This window comes from Lathamus discolor, chromosome 6, assembly GCF_037157495.1.
Source record: "Lathamus discolor isolate bLatDis1 chromosome 6, bLatDis1.hap1, whole genome shotgun sequence".
NCBI classification, from domain to species: Eukaryota; Metazoa; Chordata; class Aves; order Psittaciformes; family Psittacidae; genus Lathamus; species Lathamus discolor.
This window is the reverse complement of record NC_088889.1, coordinates 57,294,924-57,312,004: the sequence shown is the minus strand read 5'-3', so window position 1 is coordinate 57,312,004 and position 17,081 is coordinate 57,294,924. Positions and strand designations below refer to the sequence as shown.

Here is a 17,081-nt window from a genome sequence, read left to right as displayed (position 1 = left end):
CTAGTAAAGATATGCTCTCAGGGTGAACATAAACATAGATCGGCTGATAAAGAGAATACTGAATCCTTGCCTAATTTAAACAAAGCATGTTTGGCTTACTATTAATCATCAAGGAAGCTTTTTAAGGAAGCTAATCCTTAGAAAGCCCTATAGCCTGCCCATATGGAAAAATGGAGGAAGGAGGTGGGAAAAGGGGAAAAAAAAAGGTGAGGAAGGATGAAAAACAGATCACATTTATTATCAGAGGAAATGGCTTTCAACTCTTGGAACATATTGTTTGCACCCTAAAAAATTTACATTTGCATTTGTGAACAATGTTCAGTGATTAAATAATTTAAAATACATGGAAAGTACCTGATTCTATTGGTTAAGGTTCATGTAAGTTCAATTTTTGCAAGTCATTTTGTCATTTAAGACTAACCTTCAAAGTTAACTGGGAAAGCACGGACTGACTTCACAAACATCTTCTAAAATGTCATGTCCATTTATAAAAATAGTTTATATATATTTCAGATTAACAGAAACAGAAATGTACTTGTGCATACTGCTCTAGCAACTGGAATTTTGTACCTTATGTACAGTAAAATAATATAGTAATTTCATTTTTGTCCCAAGTCAATATATTCCTGTATCAGCTATAAATGCAAAGGCTTTTAGCTAGGCCTCTCAGAAGCATGATCCTGGTTATAGATCATTACTGCCTAAAGCCTCAGAATAAAAAACCCTACATACTACAGCAGCATTCCTGACTACCCTGTCTAAGGCTCTTTTATTTTGCTGGGCAGTGTATGAAACTGGGCCTCTCCACTCAAAACCTGAAAATTCCTTAGTCATTTTAATTTACACTCCAGATTAATATGTTTTACAGAAATTCAACATTTCTCTATTCAGAAATATGTTAATGGCACTATTAGGTTTGGTACAGACCTATTCGTGTAAGAGACCTGGCCGGGGAGCTAATTAAATAGATTACCTGCCAGCATTTCAACTAACACCACAACCACCCCATGTACATTTTAAGAATTCCTACACTTGGAAGTATATAAAATTAGTCCAGAAAATGATTATCTTTTTTCTTTTCCCCTAGTGTATCAAAAAGCATCAGAAGTTTAACTAAACATTTTCTTTAAAAATGCTGTTTTCCTTCTTCCCTCCACCCCTTTCAGAACTTGCAGGAAGAATGCATCAATCCTGGGAAGGGGACATGTTAATAAACAAAAGCGGAACTCAATTTACTTGTAAAGAATAGATTCCTCACTTTCATCATTAAAGAAATCAAACATGCCAAGTATGTAATATTTTAACAAATTTACGTAACTTCACGGTAAGTAATCAAGGCCAAAACTGAAGAACATAAAATCTTATTTAAACCCAACTTTTAACAATACTACTTGACATCTGATATTCACTTCTACAAAAGTGCCCTAGAATTAGCAATTTAATTATATGATGCAATCAACTTCGGTTAAAGTATGTCATTCAGCTTCATTGGTATTTGGCTAACCCCCTGATACATAGCTTTTTTGTAATTTTTACATAGCTGGTAATGAAACCAGTAAGTAGTGTTTTAGATCCCAAAGGTTGTATGCATCTAGGAGACTTATATTTATAAAACTACAACATTGCAATAAGCCTTACAATAATTAAGTACTAAAACTCAAAGTAGCCAGGAATCACAAACTTTAAAACCATTATCAAGCCCACCTTAGTACTAAGTAGCAACTATTAAGTATTTTAGAGTCTCTGTAATTAGCAGCAGGCACAGAGAAACTGATTACAAAGTAGCAAATTTCACAAATTAGCAAGGAAGTAAACAATAATAAGTGGTAATACAGGTACATATTCACTTAATTTACTAATTGTACTGTTTGTGCATTATGCTTTTTTCTCTAGCAATATACTGGCAAAATATTCACATTTAATGAACATTCTAATTCTAGTAAAGATGACATTTCAAATATAGCAATATAAGTAATCAAGTAAACATAGTATGCAGTTGTAGATCAGCACTTGTGAACACTGTATCAGTGAAATTTATTATGCAATATCTATTCTTGAAAGGAAAAATATTCAAACACTAAATAAATAAAAACCTCTAACTTCATGGTCAGTGTTATGCTAATAGTTGTAATAAAATAAGATACATATATTTCATGGAATTCACAACTTATATAACATTTTTTCCCGAATATAATCACAATTCCATCGAGGTTGAACTATATAGATTTTCAGGTCTCAAAAAAAATCTCAAGTTTTTTTCCCATGATTCCATCCAAGATTCATCCATGATTTCCAAGAATCACAACAGCAATCATTACAGAATGGTATAAATGATCCTGCAAGTACGTGATAAATAAGAAATCAATTAACAATGTAAATTTAAATGTAGTTCTTCACTGATACAGTTAGATTAAGAATTAGTCATTGCTACCTAATTATTACTAATTGAGCATAAGTGCAAATATATCATAGCGTAAACTGCATTTCATGAATCAGCTCTGGTAAAATCTACTGCTGTGTCCAGTTTGCTCTCTTTCAAGGTCCTTTCCTCTCAGGTTGTTGTTAATTCAAACACAAAAACTCCAAAGCAATGAAAGAACCCTTCTAAATGTGTTGCTTTTGTTCTTGCAGGCCAACTATTATTCTTTTACTGCAAGAAAGATCCAACAGGTCCACATGTCTGATTGTTTCTACACCATTACTTTATAACCCAGTATGCTGGACACATTTTAGCTACAAGTAAGCACATAAAAACTAATCAACTGAAGTCAATATATTTGTGTTATCTAGATTTGGAATTTGTAAAATTGCCACAGCATACCCTCATTTTTTGCCTACGTAATCAATTCATACATATTAACACATACATGCTAACAAGAGGGGAGAGATGGACTAGTCTTTGCTGCTTGGGTAAACCCCATGTAGATTAGCAGTATTTTCTAAAATAGCCTCTATATTCTTACTCATAAAGAACATCAACTAACAAAAATGAACATCTTGGAAATATTTAAATACATCCAACTGTTCTTCCTCCTCTTACTATAACATCATGCCTCAGGGTAATCCACGCTAGTTTTGAGCACAAAAATAGCTAAGTTAAATGATCAAAGCACTTATCTGTTACTTGATCTGGTAAAACTGCTGTCTGCTTTACCTATATTTGTTTGCCTTTGACAACTAAATACAATCCGTCAATGTTTGTAAATAATTATGATGTATCATTATACCACACAGAGGAGACAAAAGCAGCAAACCTATCAGTTACAAAATCATTTCACATCTTTAGTTGGTGTGCAGTTTCGGATGTTGTAAGTTCAGGCTCTGAGTTGCCTTAAGCCCAAACCACACAATGGGTACTGCTTTCAATAAACTCAGGATGCTGAAAGGCTTCAGCTGAGATGCCAAGAGCAGGCTGATAAATTACTGCAATTGTACACAGTATTGATTACGAATGCTGAACGCTCCTATTGCATTATATGAGGAAGAAAGGCAACTTTTAGCTGAATGAGCAGACTTAAATAGGAAAGGTTACTTAAACAAGTTGGATGAAATTGGAACATTTTCACTGCATGTCATGAATTCCTAGACAACAAAGGCTCAGGTTATGTATGATGAAAAAATTTGGTCTCAACAATTCAGAAAAATAAAGTTTATCTAAGAAGTGCTGGTAAAGTGCTTAGGTTTGAGAGGACAGACATAAACCACATACATTTATCATTTTAAAACCAGACAATTTCTGTCTCCTACAGCATTTTATTCCTGATGAATTCCATCTGTGATTAGAATGACAAAATACTTCCACATTAACGAGCTAATTAGTTTAATTGCATAATGAAGCTATTCTTTTAAACTCATGTTGAATTTCCAGAAGAAATAGTTACTAAGTCACAATTACAGGATTCACTTAGGCTTCTCTGTTACCTTTACCTGTTTTGTTCTGGAGATTTGCCTTCATAGACTTTCTTATTACACCATCACGACCTTGCATGCTAAACCCAAATTAATTTCCAAACATTTCAGAGTTCAACATAATGGTATATAATACTTTATGATAATCTTTGAATTCTTAATATTCCAGGTAATATTATTTTTTAACTCAAGAGGTAAGATATTGTACATATTTCCACATATTTTCTATCATGGCACTGTTATTCAGACATCTGCAGCCTGATACTTCCAGTCAAAGGTTTCAGTTTGATTATGAACAAGACAAATAGTGAATATGTTAATATAATTTTCTTCTAGGTCCAGGCTTTTACAATGCTTACCATAAGAATGCATTAAGTTTGAAGAACTTTGGGATACATTAAACACATGGGAGTTTCATACACATAACTGGATGAAATAATACAGGCAAACAGGATAATTGACATGATACTCAAGCATGTGATGAAACACCACAGGCCAGACCCTGAAGAGGTCTAACTCAGCACAATTTCTTTACTGGGTTGTTTCACGCCTGCTGACAATACAATGTAATTTTAGCAATTTAACAGAATTTAAATGAATGTTAATTAACAACAACTTCTCTTAATGATTTAGAGTCAATAAAATGGGTATCTGAAAGACATGGAAACGAGAGAAGCTGACTAAATGATTCAGCTCACCTTTTTATTTTCCTTCCCTCTCAATAAATGACCTGACTCAGACTGATTCTGATCTTTTTCAGGATATATTTATGGATCTGATGCTCATGTGTTAAGTCAGACTTCTCTGAAAAACCAAACCAGCTCCCCAGTTAGATCTAATCTTTAGCACTAATAATTAACAGAGTCCATAAAATGCTTCTATTTCAATTCAGAACAGAAATTTCAACTAGCAAGTTAAGGACTGAATTGCTACTGAAATATTAGTATGTATTCTAAAGTTTAATGCTATTTAACTGAAGGTGTAGATTTTATAATAAAACATGATTCAGCATAAACTTTTTATAGAGAAATGCCACATACGAAGAAAGTCACCTATTTACTCTTTTATTATTAATTCATTATTAATCAGTTTTGCTTATACCATAGGATGACAAATTGTACTCAAATAAACCACTATTCTCCAAATAAGCTCATGTAAAAAAGTCAGTACCATATGTAATTACACAGTTCTCTAATATCTTAAAGCCAGAATTTTGACAGCTGTTTGTTGAACTTGATAGCTCATTATCTTTATTTTTATTAGGAAATTAGCAGACAAATTCATGGTACCTTGGGGAAAAAAGATGAGCCAAAGACATCCTCATTTATTTAAATGTGCAATTTCTGAATGATTTCACAATTTTTTAAAATTATAGATTGCATAAAAATTATATTTTTAAAAGTTATGTAATTCCATTAAAACTTTCCGCAAAGCTAATATGAAGTGTTAGACTATTAATGTTATTTCACGGAATATGCAGACTATACGTGGCCTGACTATTGAAATCACACAGCACACACGCATCCTGTTTGTAATACATTAGAAATCATTGTCTGTTGACAATTTCACCATTAAAGTGAGAGCTACGGTATGATGAAAATACATTTCAGCTGAAGAGGTGTACATCATTACATGCATATCTGGAGATGCACATGTTGGTCCATTTCAGAAGAATACAAGTTTGTTCAGATGAGGAGAGTGATAGCTTAAGTTTAAAAAAATACAGTAGTAGAAGCATCTGGGTACAGTACCAGAAGTCAACATACTCCTGCTTCTGTTCATAAATACAAATATATGAGCATTAGAAAAAACTTGAGAGATCAGATAAAGAGATCAGATAAAGATTTGTATCCTTCTAAACAGTGTTTAACTAGGTTGACGCAATCTTTCTGCTACACAGATTGCTCCTCAAAATTTGTTGTTGCTGATCTACAGCTTGGATCATGGCGCCAATATTTGTCTTCAACAGAAATAGGAAATCTCATCTAATAACGGCACTTGTAGCAGCTCCATCTTTTAACCTGACAAGCACTATGTCCACTAGGGACATCTTATCATACAAGGAAAACCTTTTTTCCACTACTCCTTTCCAGTTTTTTTGCCATGTGCCCATTTTTGACAAATTGAACTAAAATATACAATTTGTAGTAACTTGGTCTTTGCTGCTACATGAGGAAATTGAAAATGTCATGACTTACCTTTGAAATTAGATGCTTTGCTTAATGTGGATACAATTGGATCTCTCTCCTCCCACCCTTAGACATGTCAAATACATTAACAACACCTTATTGCAAGTGTACTGACACCACGCATAGTGAATACACTTGCACAAAAAGCCCCTTTTACCTGCATTTTTAAAATTCCTTTAGTAAGTGCATCTTAGTATCCTTCAGTCACTTGTATCCATTATGTCTGCTTGCCTATGGACCACTGCAGATCTCTCTAGGATTTCAGGGATGAAGACATTTGCACATCTTGGCAGGTGATATCATAGCTTGCCTTAAATATATTTACCACAGATAAATATGAGAGCATCCATGCAGCTCTAGCTGCTAGCTGCAGCACTTATTTCTGCAGTTTACCAAACAGAGCAGCAGCAGTGCTTGCTGCAATGGAAACTTATAAAGATAGCATGTAATGCTGGCGTTTCTCAAGTGTTCATTCCAGTTTGGTTAATCCTTTTGATTTCCATAAGTGAACCACACTTATATGGCTTTTCTGGAGGTGTAATATTTCCTTTGTTTGTTGAGGGTTTTTTTGCTGATTGTAGCTGTAGTAATGTCACTTCTTTATTTATACAAGCATCTGATGTAAAACTGATAACAAAGTTGTGGTACACACAGACAGTTACTGCCTGCACTTTCTTAACTGTTTTTATATTAACTGACAAAATAATTGCTGAAATTCTAATATTCAAAGGAAAAATAATTGAAAACATGGTATTTGGGTGTCAACTTTCTTAGGGATATGAATTAAAGGAAACCAGCAAATGCAGTAACTTGTTAACTCAGAGCTCCAAGGTAAAATAGGTTCTCTGATCCCACCTTTGGGTTTTTTTGTTTTGGTTTTCTTTTTTGGTGGTTTTTTTGGAGTGGTGGTTTTGTATTTTTTTCCCCATATGCTTTACACTACACCAGTAATCAGGTAGTAGAATATTGTTCCCAGAACAAGGCATCAATTTAGCCATTCTTCAGTCACACACAAGAATTTCTACACAAATGATCCCAGATTATGATTAGAAAGCCAAGCTATTTAAACCATGTAGCTAGTTGAAATTTCTTTTGTTTTCAGTTTCAAAAGATACTTTGTTTAAAGAAGTTGATTACGTCTAAGCCCATTATTAAAAATGAATCTCAAATAGAACAGATGCATTTTGGCCAAGATAAAGTTCAGTGCTTTGAGAGAGCTGTCAACCATATCTGAGACAATTCTGTCACAAAAATACACAAAAAGGAGAACCTAAAGAGGACCGATGTGTCTCATAGCTTCCTGAAATACTACCCTGTGAAAGTTTCCAAGTTAGACACCATGTAAAAAGGGCAAGGATTACAGTCAGGGCACAATTACATACAATAATCATTAGATCTAATTATTATTCCTTTGATGAATACATGGAAGGCTTGAAGAGAAACTTTGAAAAGGACTTCCTAGAATTTGATTAACCTTTCTGCGCTGATACAAGGGAAAGCACAATACGTTTTTCTGAAGTGAAGGGATGGACAACTGTGTCCAAAGTTATTAAAGAGTTGCAAAAGTTGTTCACATGGTTCGACACTGATCAGAATTGCAGGACTAAATTAGGAAGGAATAAACAAATGTTTGCGTTTGATGTGTCTGAAGAACAGGAGACAACAAAGGTACTTAGAGGTGAAAAGCACAGCAATTTGGAACAGGGGTGGTCCCTGTGAATTCCAAGATTACAGGGCACAAAATAGCCAGAGCATTTACAAAAAAAAAAAAAAAAAAAAAGAAAAATAAAAGAAAAGTCCAGTGCAAACAGAAGGGAATGCTTAAAACTTAGAAATATTCAAGTGGATGTGGTAATCACAGAATCCCAAGGGTTGGAAGGGACCTAAAAAGATCATCTAGTCCAACCCCCCTGCAAGAGCAGGGTAACCTACAGTACATCACACAGGAACTTGTCCAGGCGGGCCTTGAATATCTCCAGTGTAGGAGACTCCACAACCCCCCTGGGCAACCTGTTCCAGTGCTCTGTCACTCTTACAGTAAAGAAGTTCTTCCTGATGTTAACGTGGAACTTCCTATGTTCCAGTTTACACCCATTGCCCCTTGTCCTATCACTGGATATCACTGAAAAAAGCCTAGCTCCATCATCCTGACACCTACCCTTTACATATTTGTAAACATTGATGAGGTCACCCCTCAGTCTCCTCTTCTGCAAGCTAAAGAGACCCAGCTCCCTCAGCCTCTCCTCATAAGGGAGATGTTCCACTCCCTTAATCATCTTTGTGGCTCTGCGCTGGACTCCTTCAAGCAATTCCCTGTCCTTCTTGAACAGAGGGGCCCAGAACTGGACACAATATTCCAGATGCGGCCTCACCAAGGCTGAGTAGAGGGGGAGGAGAACCTCTCTTGACCTACTAACCACTCCCTTTCTAATGCACCCTAAGATGCCATTTGCCTTCTTGGCCACAAGAGCACATTGCTGGCTCATGGTCATCCTCCTATCCACCAGGACCCCCAGGTCCCTTTCCCGTTCACTACTTTCACCCCCCAACCTGTACTGGTACATGGGGTTGTTCTTCCCCAGATGCAAGACTCTACACTTGCCCTTGTTAAATTTCATCAAGTTTCTCCCCGCCCAACTCTCCAGCCTGTCCAGGTCTCGCTGAATGGCAGCACAGTCCTCTGGTGTGTCAGCCACTCCTCCCAGTTTTGTGTCATCAGCAAACTTGCTGAGGGTGCACTCAGTTCCCTCATCCAGGTCATTGATGAAAATATTAAACAGCACCGGTCCCAGCACCGACCCCTGAGGAACTCCACTAGTCACAGACCTCCAGCTAGATTCTGCGCCATTGACCACAACTCTCTGCCTTCTTCCTTTCAACCAGTTCTCGATCCACCTCACTACTTGATCGTCAAGCCCACACTTCCTTAGCTTATCTATGAGGATGCTGTGGGAGACAGTATCAAATGCCTTACTGAAATCAAGAAAAACTACATCTACCGCTCTACCATCATCCCTCCACCTAGTCACTTCCTCATAGAAGGCTATAAGGTTGGTCATACATGACTTCCCCCTCATAAAACCATGTTGGCTGTTCTTAATGACCCCCTCATCCTTGATATGCCTAGTGATGGAGTCAAGAATAAGTTGTTCCATCATCTTTCCAGGGATGGAGGTAAGGCTGACCGGTCTATAATTACCCGGGTCCTCCTTCTTGCCCTTCTTATAGATTGGTGTGACCTTTGCCATCCGCCAATCCTCAGGCACCTCGCCCGTTTCCCACGACTTACCAAAGATGATGGAGAGTGGCCTAGCAATGACCTCCGCCAGCTCCCTCAGCACCCGTGGGTGCATTCCATCCGGACCCATCGATTTACAGATGTCCAGTTTGCATAGCTGATCCCTAACCCAATCCTCATCTACCAAAGCAAACTCCTCCTTTGTCCTGACTCCTTCTGGGGCTATAGAAATCCGGGGCCCTCGGGGAGAGTCTGCAGGAGTAAAGACAGAGGCAAAGAAGGCATTCAGCACCTCTGCCTTCTTTATATCCTCTGTCTCCAGGGTACCCACTTCGTTCAGCAGTGGGCCTATATTGCCTCTTGTTTTAGTTTTATTTGCTATGTATTTGAAGAAGCCCTTTCTGTTGTCTTTAACCCGACTAGCAAGATTGAGTTCCAAGGAGGCCTTAGCTGTCCTAATTGCCTCCCTACATCCTCTAACAACTGTCCGATATTCCTCCCAAGCGGCCAGCCCCTCCTTCCATAATCCATAGATTCTCCTTTTCCACTTGAGTTTGCCCAGCAGCTCCTTGTTTAACCACGCCGGTCTCCTAGATCCCTTACTTGACTTCCTACTCATTCTAGACATGTTCTGGATGTGTAGGTCAAGGAGAGAAACTGGACAAAAAAGATGCCCAGATTGCAGCCTTGAATTAAGGAGTCATGGTTATATTCTCTGTTCTTTCTAGTTATTCTGGTTTTGAACAGAGAACAATGACAACAGTAACTCAGTATTTTTAAATAAAAATTGGGATATAAAATTTCTAAGCTTATCAAATAGCAGCTGAAGACATTTGTTTGTACTTCAAGACCATAGCATCAATAGCAACTGTTACACAGGTTCAGGTATTCTAAGGTACTTTAAGGTACTTTAAGAATCATCCCAAATCACGAAACTACCCATCTTCTTTGTTAGTGAAACTATAAGATGACAAAAAAATCACATCACCCTGAAATTTATTTTTTCATTCCAATTTAAGTGAAATGCTTTATATTTTTCTGTATATGCTTAAAGAATAGTATATGGAAAGGTATTGTATTATTCTAAAAATTATTCTGTCACTAGGAGAAATTTATTTAATATTCTTTTAAAGACAGGCTGAGAAAGTTGGGGCTGTTCAGGCTGGAGAAGAGAAGGCTGCATGGAGACCTCATAGCAGTCTTCCAATATCTGAAGGGGGCCTACAAGGATGCTGGAGAGGGACTTTTCATTAGGGACAGTAGCGATAGGACAAGGGGCAATGGTTTAAAACTTAAACAGGGGCGATTTAGGTTATAAGGAAGAAGTTCTTTACTGTGAGGGTGGTGAGGTACTGGAACAGGCTGCCCAAGGAAGTTGTGAATGCTCCATCCCTGGTAGTGTTCAAGGCCAGGCTGGATAGGGCTTTGGGCAATCTGGTCTAGCGTGTGGTGTCCCTGCCCATGGCACGAGGCTTAGAACTGGATGACCTTTAAGGTCCTTCCAACCCTAACCATTCTATGATTCCAAACTACTCAAACCAGCTTTTCTTTATACTGAAACCGTTCACGATCAGATTGTAAACTACTCAGGATATGGGCCTGGAATATGCTAGGAAGAGTACTATTAGTTAATGAAGATAATACTAGAGAACAGCTGTTTTTGAAGCTGTTTTTTTCAGGCATACCTCTGAAATAAAAGCTAACTGAATCATGCTAAATGATCTGAAAACAGTATGGCGGTGAAGTATGCTGTTGAAGCTAAGTGGCTGAGGGAATCCGCATATAACTTCACAATCCGGAGTGCATAAGCAGGTGAAATTTAACGTAGATAACCATAATGTAAACACAGCAAAAAAAAAAAAAAAAAAAAAAAAAAAATCCTGCCACCTCACCTTTAAAATTATCTAGAATTATCTAGGAGATGTGGATGTTAACAGTCAGAAAACAGATCCTGGAATCTACATAGTTAATGCTATGAAAACAAGGTTCCACGTCTGTTCAACATTGAACAGGCCAACACTGAACAATGCTCATTTCACCCGCTTTCTCACTTCCCTACCAAAGCAAAACAAATAAATTACAGGAATTATAAAGAAAGAGCTGGGTAATGACATAAAAACCATTATTTTGACTGCTGTTATGTCTTGAATACTGTGTGTAAATCCTGGTCTCCTCATCTGCAAAAGCATAGACTAAAACTCTCCAGCTTGGGAAGTACAAGACTGAGGAAAGATAGAAAATCATGAACTGAAGAGTGAAGGTGAGTAGAGAGCAACTGTTCATTGTTTCTAGGAAAATGAACAAACACAGATAGGAAACTTACAAAACAAACAAAACCAATAACTTTCCCCCCAAGAAAGCCCACAAAAAAGTCCCCTCCCCCAGAAAAAAAAACACCACCACAAAACCACCCCACATTTCAACAATGCATAGTCAAACCTCATTAAGCAAGGACCTCTTCCTGCAAATGCCAAAAGCCTATGGGGACTTAAAACTGTATGATTTGGCAAATTTGTGGAATAAAAATCTACTGAGAACTGTCAAAAATAAGACACCACTTCCGATTCAGAAAGTGCTAAAGCCACAAATGGTTCCATTTGCGGTATTAAGGGCACCTTCTAGTGTCCACTGCTACAGACATGTATATTCAAATAAGAAGTTTTAATGAAGACTACACTATCTAATTGTTTATGGAATGCATTTACTTATAGCCAAGTTCAAAGGAATCAACAAATAAAGAATATGAATACTAACAAGATACATTTGAGTCTTGAAACATTTACATGTATACTTGATTGTGGTCCAGTTGATATAATTAACATATGAAAAGGACTAAATGTAAGAATATAATCCCCAGAGAAACGGCACATTTTCCCTTTTGAAAACTTTTTTACATGGATTCTGTACTATCATGTTGGTACTATGTGTACCGAGTCAGGACAGAATTCATTTTTTGGGAAAGTGTGTATGGGTATTTCCAACAGAGGAAGGTGTATTGCAGTATTAAAATTCCATCAATTTGATCTGTCCTTCAGGAGGGAAAAAAAAAAAATCTATTACTTATTTCCATCTTCTTACGCACAGAGTAACTTTGTCTGTCACTGCATATTGTGTTTGCTGTAAGTAATCATGCTGGAAGGTTTGTGCATATTGTCAACTTCTAGGCCCGTAGCCTTCAGCAGCAGCACTTCCTGCTGCACTACAGCTTCCCCAAAGCAACCGCTGCTCGAGTGCTATTCAAATGTAGCAAATCACGAGCAACGGTAAGGAGTACATTCCAAGACATCCTCGTTTCAATAAGCAAGCAAAAACCTCCATCACCGACTTACCCGATCTGATTTCTAAATCAATTCAATTTAAGCCTTACAATATTATGTAGAAACATGGCTCAGAGGACACTTACTTTAAGTAATGAGTTAAAGATGCACAGTTACAGTTTTAAAACTGCTAAGCAGTCACTCTTCGAGAAGCAAACTAACGGGATGAACGAGGGAAGGAATGACTCAAAATATCCCGTTAGCTGCCGATTTTCACTCGCAGCAGTCTAAAATGGTCCTAAATTATTATTTTGCTCCATTCCAAAGGGACTAGCTCTGCAAAAAAATCAAACCTGTTGAGCAACGCGGTCTAACCTGTAAATTAGTTAACAAAGACTGAAAAACGCCCGAGCGTAGAGAATTACTCTAGTCAATACTTACTCGTCAAGTCCAAAAAACCCCACCAAAACCAAAACCAAGAGGGAAGACACTTCCTCACACTGTATGAGCTAACAACAGTCCCGTGGCACTTCAAAGCCGAAAACCAAGATGAAGCACAAAGTCACACCAGCCCGTCACGCGTCCCTGTCTCCACAGCTCTGTCCCAGCCACCCCTCCCAGCAGCGCCGGGCTCGGGGCGGCTGGCCGCGCCGGAGGGCACGGGCGCACGGTTCAAGCGCTTCTACCGGGGACAGAGGCGCGCCCGGCCGCGCCGCCGCTCGCCTCAGGGCCGGCGGCCACCGGGCACGGGGCGGCGGGAAGGAGCCGGCGGCTCGCGCCGGGCGTGGAGCGCGAGCGCGCCTGCCCGCCCCCGCTCCCCTCCCCGCCCCCGCTACCGTGCGGCCGTTAGCGCGCAACCGCTCCCGGGCGCGTGCCGCCTCAAGGGCTTCCGCGCGCGCCGTGCGCAGCGGCGGCAGGGAGGGAGGGAGGAAGAGAAGAGAAGAGAAGAGGAGAAAAGAAAAGCAAAGCAAAGCAAAGCAAAGAAGGCGGGAGGACGGGGGGCCGTTTGCCGCCTCACTCCCACCCCCACCGCGGCACCGCCGCCGCCGGACGCTGGGAGGCGACAGCGAGTCCCCGCCGCTGGATCCGCTCGGGGAACGCGAACGAGCGGGCGAGACTTTTACCTCTTCTCTCTTTCCCCGTCTTCACCCACCATGCTGCGGACGCCGCTGCCTGCGCAGGAGAAGCGGCGGCTCGGCCCGGCGCTTTCCTCCTGAGGAGATGAGGGAGGCGCGGCCGGGCCGGAGCTAGCGCGACCCGCGCCTCATCCCCGTCCCCAACCACCATGAGGGAAGAGAGAGAAGCCACCGCCACCGCGGCCGCCTCCCACCACGGACCCAGCCGACCCCCGCAGCACTGCCAGCAGCCGGACGGCGGCGGGGCGGCTGCCCCGCTGGCGCTGGCCGGCGGCGGAGGCAGCCCGGAGAGCCTGCGGAACGGCTACGTGAAGAGCTGCGCGACCCCCCTGAGGCAGGACCCTCCGAAGAGCTTCTTTTCCTTGCTGCTGTTCCCCGCCGCCACCTTTTCCACCTCCTGCCGGGCTCTGCTCTGCCTGGGCGCCCTGACTGCCGTTGTCCTTTCGCTCCTGGCCTTTCACGACCGGGACAGCGCCGGGGGCCAGCAGGACGGGAGGAGCTGGCGGAACCCCCGGCCTCTGCACGCCTTGCTGTGCCTGACCCGCTGCCTCAGCCCCCTCTTCAGCATCGCCTGTGCCTTCTTCTTCCTCACCTGCTACCTGGCCGGTGGCAGGCGCGGGGAGCACGGCGGCGGCACGACCCGCTGGTGGCTGCTGGCGCTTCCCGTGTGCTGCTACTCGGGGGACTTCGTGGCGCTGCAGTGTCTGCTGCCCGCGGAGGGGCACGAAGAGGAGGCTCAGCCCCCCGCCGAGTCGCAGATGCTCATAGGCAGGCTCCTGACGGTGCTGGGCTCGGTGGCAGCGCTCACCCTGCTGCATAGCTCCCTGAATTTTCGGCGGAGCCTTCTCGTCTTGGTCGTCTCCAGCTTCGTGTGGCTGGTGTCGCTCACCAGCCTTCACTGCGTGACCCCCGCCCTCAGACCGCTGCTGGCCGGCTCGGTCGGGATGGCAGGTTGCCTCCTGGCACTCTGTGGCTGGGAGCACGGCATCTTCTCGGCTCAGAGACGAGGAGCGCACCACCAGCATCACCACCACTCACGGCTCCCCAGCGTGGAGGAAAAAGTGCCTGTGATCAGACCCAGGAGAAGATCTAGCTGCGTATCCTTAGGGGAAACTTCTGCCAGCTACTATGGCAGCTGCAAAATGTTTAGGAGACCCTCGTTGCCTTGCATTTCCAGAGAGCAGGTAGGTGTCTCCGAAACTGGAGGAAAAAACTTTCTGAGGATTGAGCGCTACTCGCTTTCCTAACCGCTGAACGTGTTTGTGCTGAATGTCTGGCTAATTGACAAGCTCCTGTTGGAGGAATGGAGGAAAACGTTAGTTCCTTAGCGGGTTTCTCATCTCGGTTCTGTAGAATCGATATAATACTTTATGTCTCTATGGAAGCTAAGCAATAATAATGTGTTTGCTATAGCTCGCTCGCTTTTTGTACGATCTTAAATATGAAGAACTAATTCTTATTGATTGGAACAAAACCCCGTATCAAACATATTCAGCTAACAGCTACCTTGTTATTTTGATTGCTTTTTTTCCAAAGCCCACCTCCTCTGCTTCTGACAGACTTTACGAGAGAAAGAAACCACAGCTTTCTAGCTGCTCGCAATTGGTTCTTCCCGCTTTCTGTCGACAAAATGATCGTTAAGTGCTAAAGAAATACCAGGTTTTGAGGGACATGATTTATCAAATGTCGGTGTTGTCTAAGTAGCAACTGTTCTGCCTTGCAGATATCCTTGTCTGTCTCTCTCCCTCTTACCCTCTGTTCCTCGCTTCACATAAATTAACATTAGGTTTGAGTTGATGTGATTTAAACTCCTTTTTTACTGAAGAGAGAGCTGTTCAGTAGAGTCTGGAGGGATGCCCGAAACGCTCAGTTTTCTTGAATGGAACTCTGTTGGTTTCTACCTCCCGGAAAACTTTTCAATGAATCTTGTTTCTTGTAGTGTAAGCCCCGAGAGGGGGAGTAGTGGGGGGAGGGTGGTAGGTTTGTTTTCATTTGGGAACTTGCACGTGAACTGCTGGAACGTCGAGTTGTGTCGCCGGTGGAACTGGCCCGAGGCTGCTACAAGTGAATTATCACCCCGTTATAGGAAGGAGAATAAGGGCAGTGTATTCATTAAACGTGCGAACGAACAGTTTCTGGGAAGAGATTGTGGCTACAGAACCCCCCCTATACTACTGTTGTGGCTGAAATTGATGGCTTCTAAATAAAATTTTCTAATTTTGCTTTGACATATATTCCGTAATGCACTTGATGTGATTGACTGTGAGATAGGTGTGAGAAAATACGAGGTGAATCTGAAACGGTGGAGTAGTTTCCGAGCGTTTCTCTCCCTGCACAATAGAGTAATACAGCGGTAACTCTTTTTGCTTAAGAGGTTGAAATGCAAGTATGCTGTAAGAGGCTTCAGAAACAACTCATTCAATAAGTTTAAAATTATCAAGTGCATACTATGGAAGACACATTAAAATATTGTACTAACAGTTAAGAGACGTAAGGAATACTGTATAATAATTTACTTTCTCTGTTCCCTTCTTTCCCTTCTGGATAGTGAGTGTTCTCTTTTTTAATTTCCCCCCCCCCCCAGCATTTGTCTGCAATATGAAACCCCCAGAAAATATAGTTTCATTAACGTTCCTAGGTGATAGAAGATATTTGTTCTCATGCAAGTTACTAAATGCTTCTGTTGGTATTTGTCTCACTTCCTAAAGGCATGCACATATTTCAGGTTAAGTCATTTATTATTCTGTAAGTAACATCATAAACGTCAACCTTAACTGAAGATGTAGAATTTATTGGCGGTGCTTAAATCATACGTGTTCATAATAAAATGTAACTGTTTGGTAGACTTCCAGAACTTGATATCTTTATCTCTAGAAGTGAACAGAAATAACAGAGATCTGAAGTTCTTTATTTTCCTAATAGTCTGTTATGCTTTACAATAAATATTTATGCTTTATTGATCACAGTTTAAATGAGATTTATGGATATATGTTTTGTGCAGTATTTTATATATGATTTTAGAAGGATAACACAGGTGAAATCTTCTGATCCCTGTGTGACTTGGAGAGAGATCAAACATTGCAGAGCTGATAAAACATCAATTGTTTGGGGGCGGGGGAGAGAGAAGTAAGCCCATAATGTGTGACTTTATTTGAGTAAACACTACAAGGTTTTTATATGGTTTCCTTGAAACAGAGGGAATGTACACACTTGATGGTTTTCAGAGAACATTTATTGTGTGAATTTTCTTTAAGGACTAATTGCATATTTTGTAGTTTTTATAAAAAATTACAATGTTTCTTTTCCAATATTATTTTAAGAGTGAGTTTAATGAGCATTGTTTGCAAGATCA

General features: G+C 40.8%; 1 protein-coding gene and 1 long non-coding RNA gene across 3 annotated transcripts in view; one reads left to right on the top strand and one right to left on the bottom strand.

The window, feature by feature from the left end:
• Window positions 1-217: 217 nt before the first annotated feature.
• Window positions 218-13,306, bottom strand: LOC136016174 (uncharacterized). Its single transcript, XR_010613521.1, has 2 exons — window positions 13,035-13,306; window positions 218-2,336 (listed from the first exon to the last, which is right to left on the bottom strand). It is a non-coding gene; the product is annotated as an uncharacterized LOC136016174 (long non-coding RNA).
• Window positions 13,307-13,422: 116 nt separating this feature from the next.
• PDE3B (phosphodiesterase 3B) overlaps window positions 13,423-17,081 on the top strand; it is a 92,874-nt gene continuing 89,215 nt past the window's right edge. The window contains exon 1 of one of the 2 annotated variants that reach the window (XM_065682956.1): window positions 13,423-14,913. In XM_065682956.1, the coding sequence (XP_065539028.1) occupies window positions 13,879-14,913 (1,035 nt within the window). In that variant the 5' untranslated portion in view covers window positions 13,423-13,878. The remainder of the gene's footprint in view (window positions 14,914-17,081) is intronic. The other variant, XM_065682957.1, reaches the window with a different exon arrangement.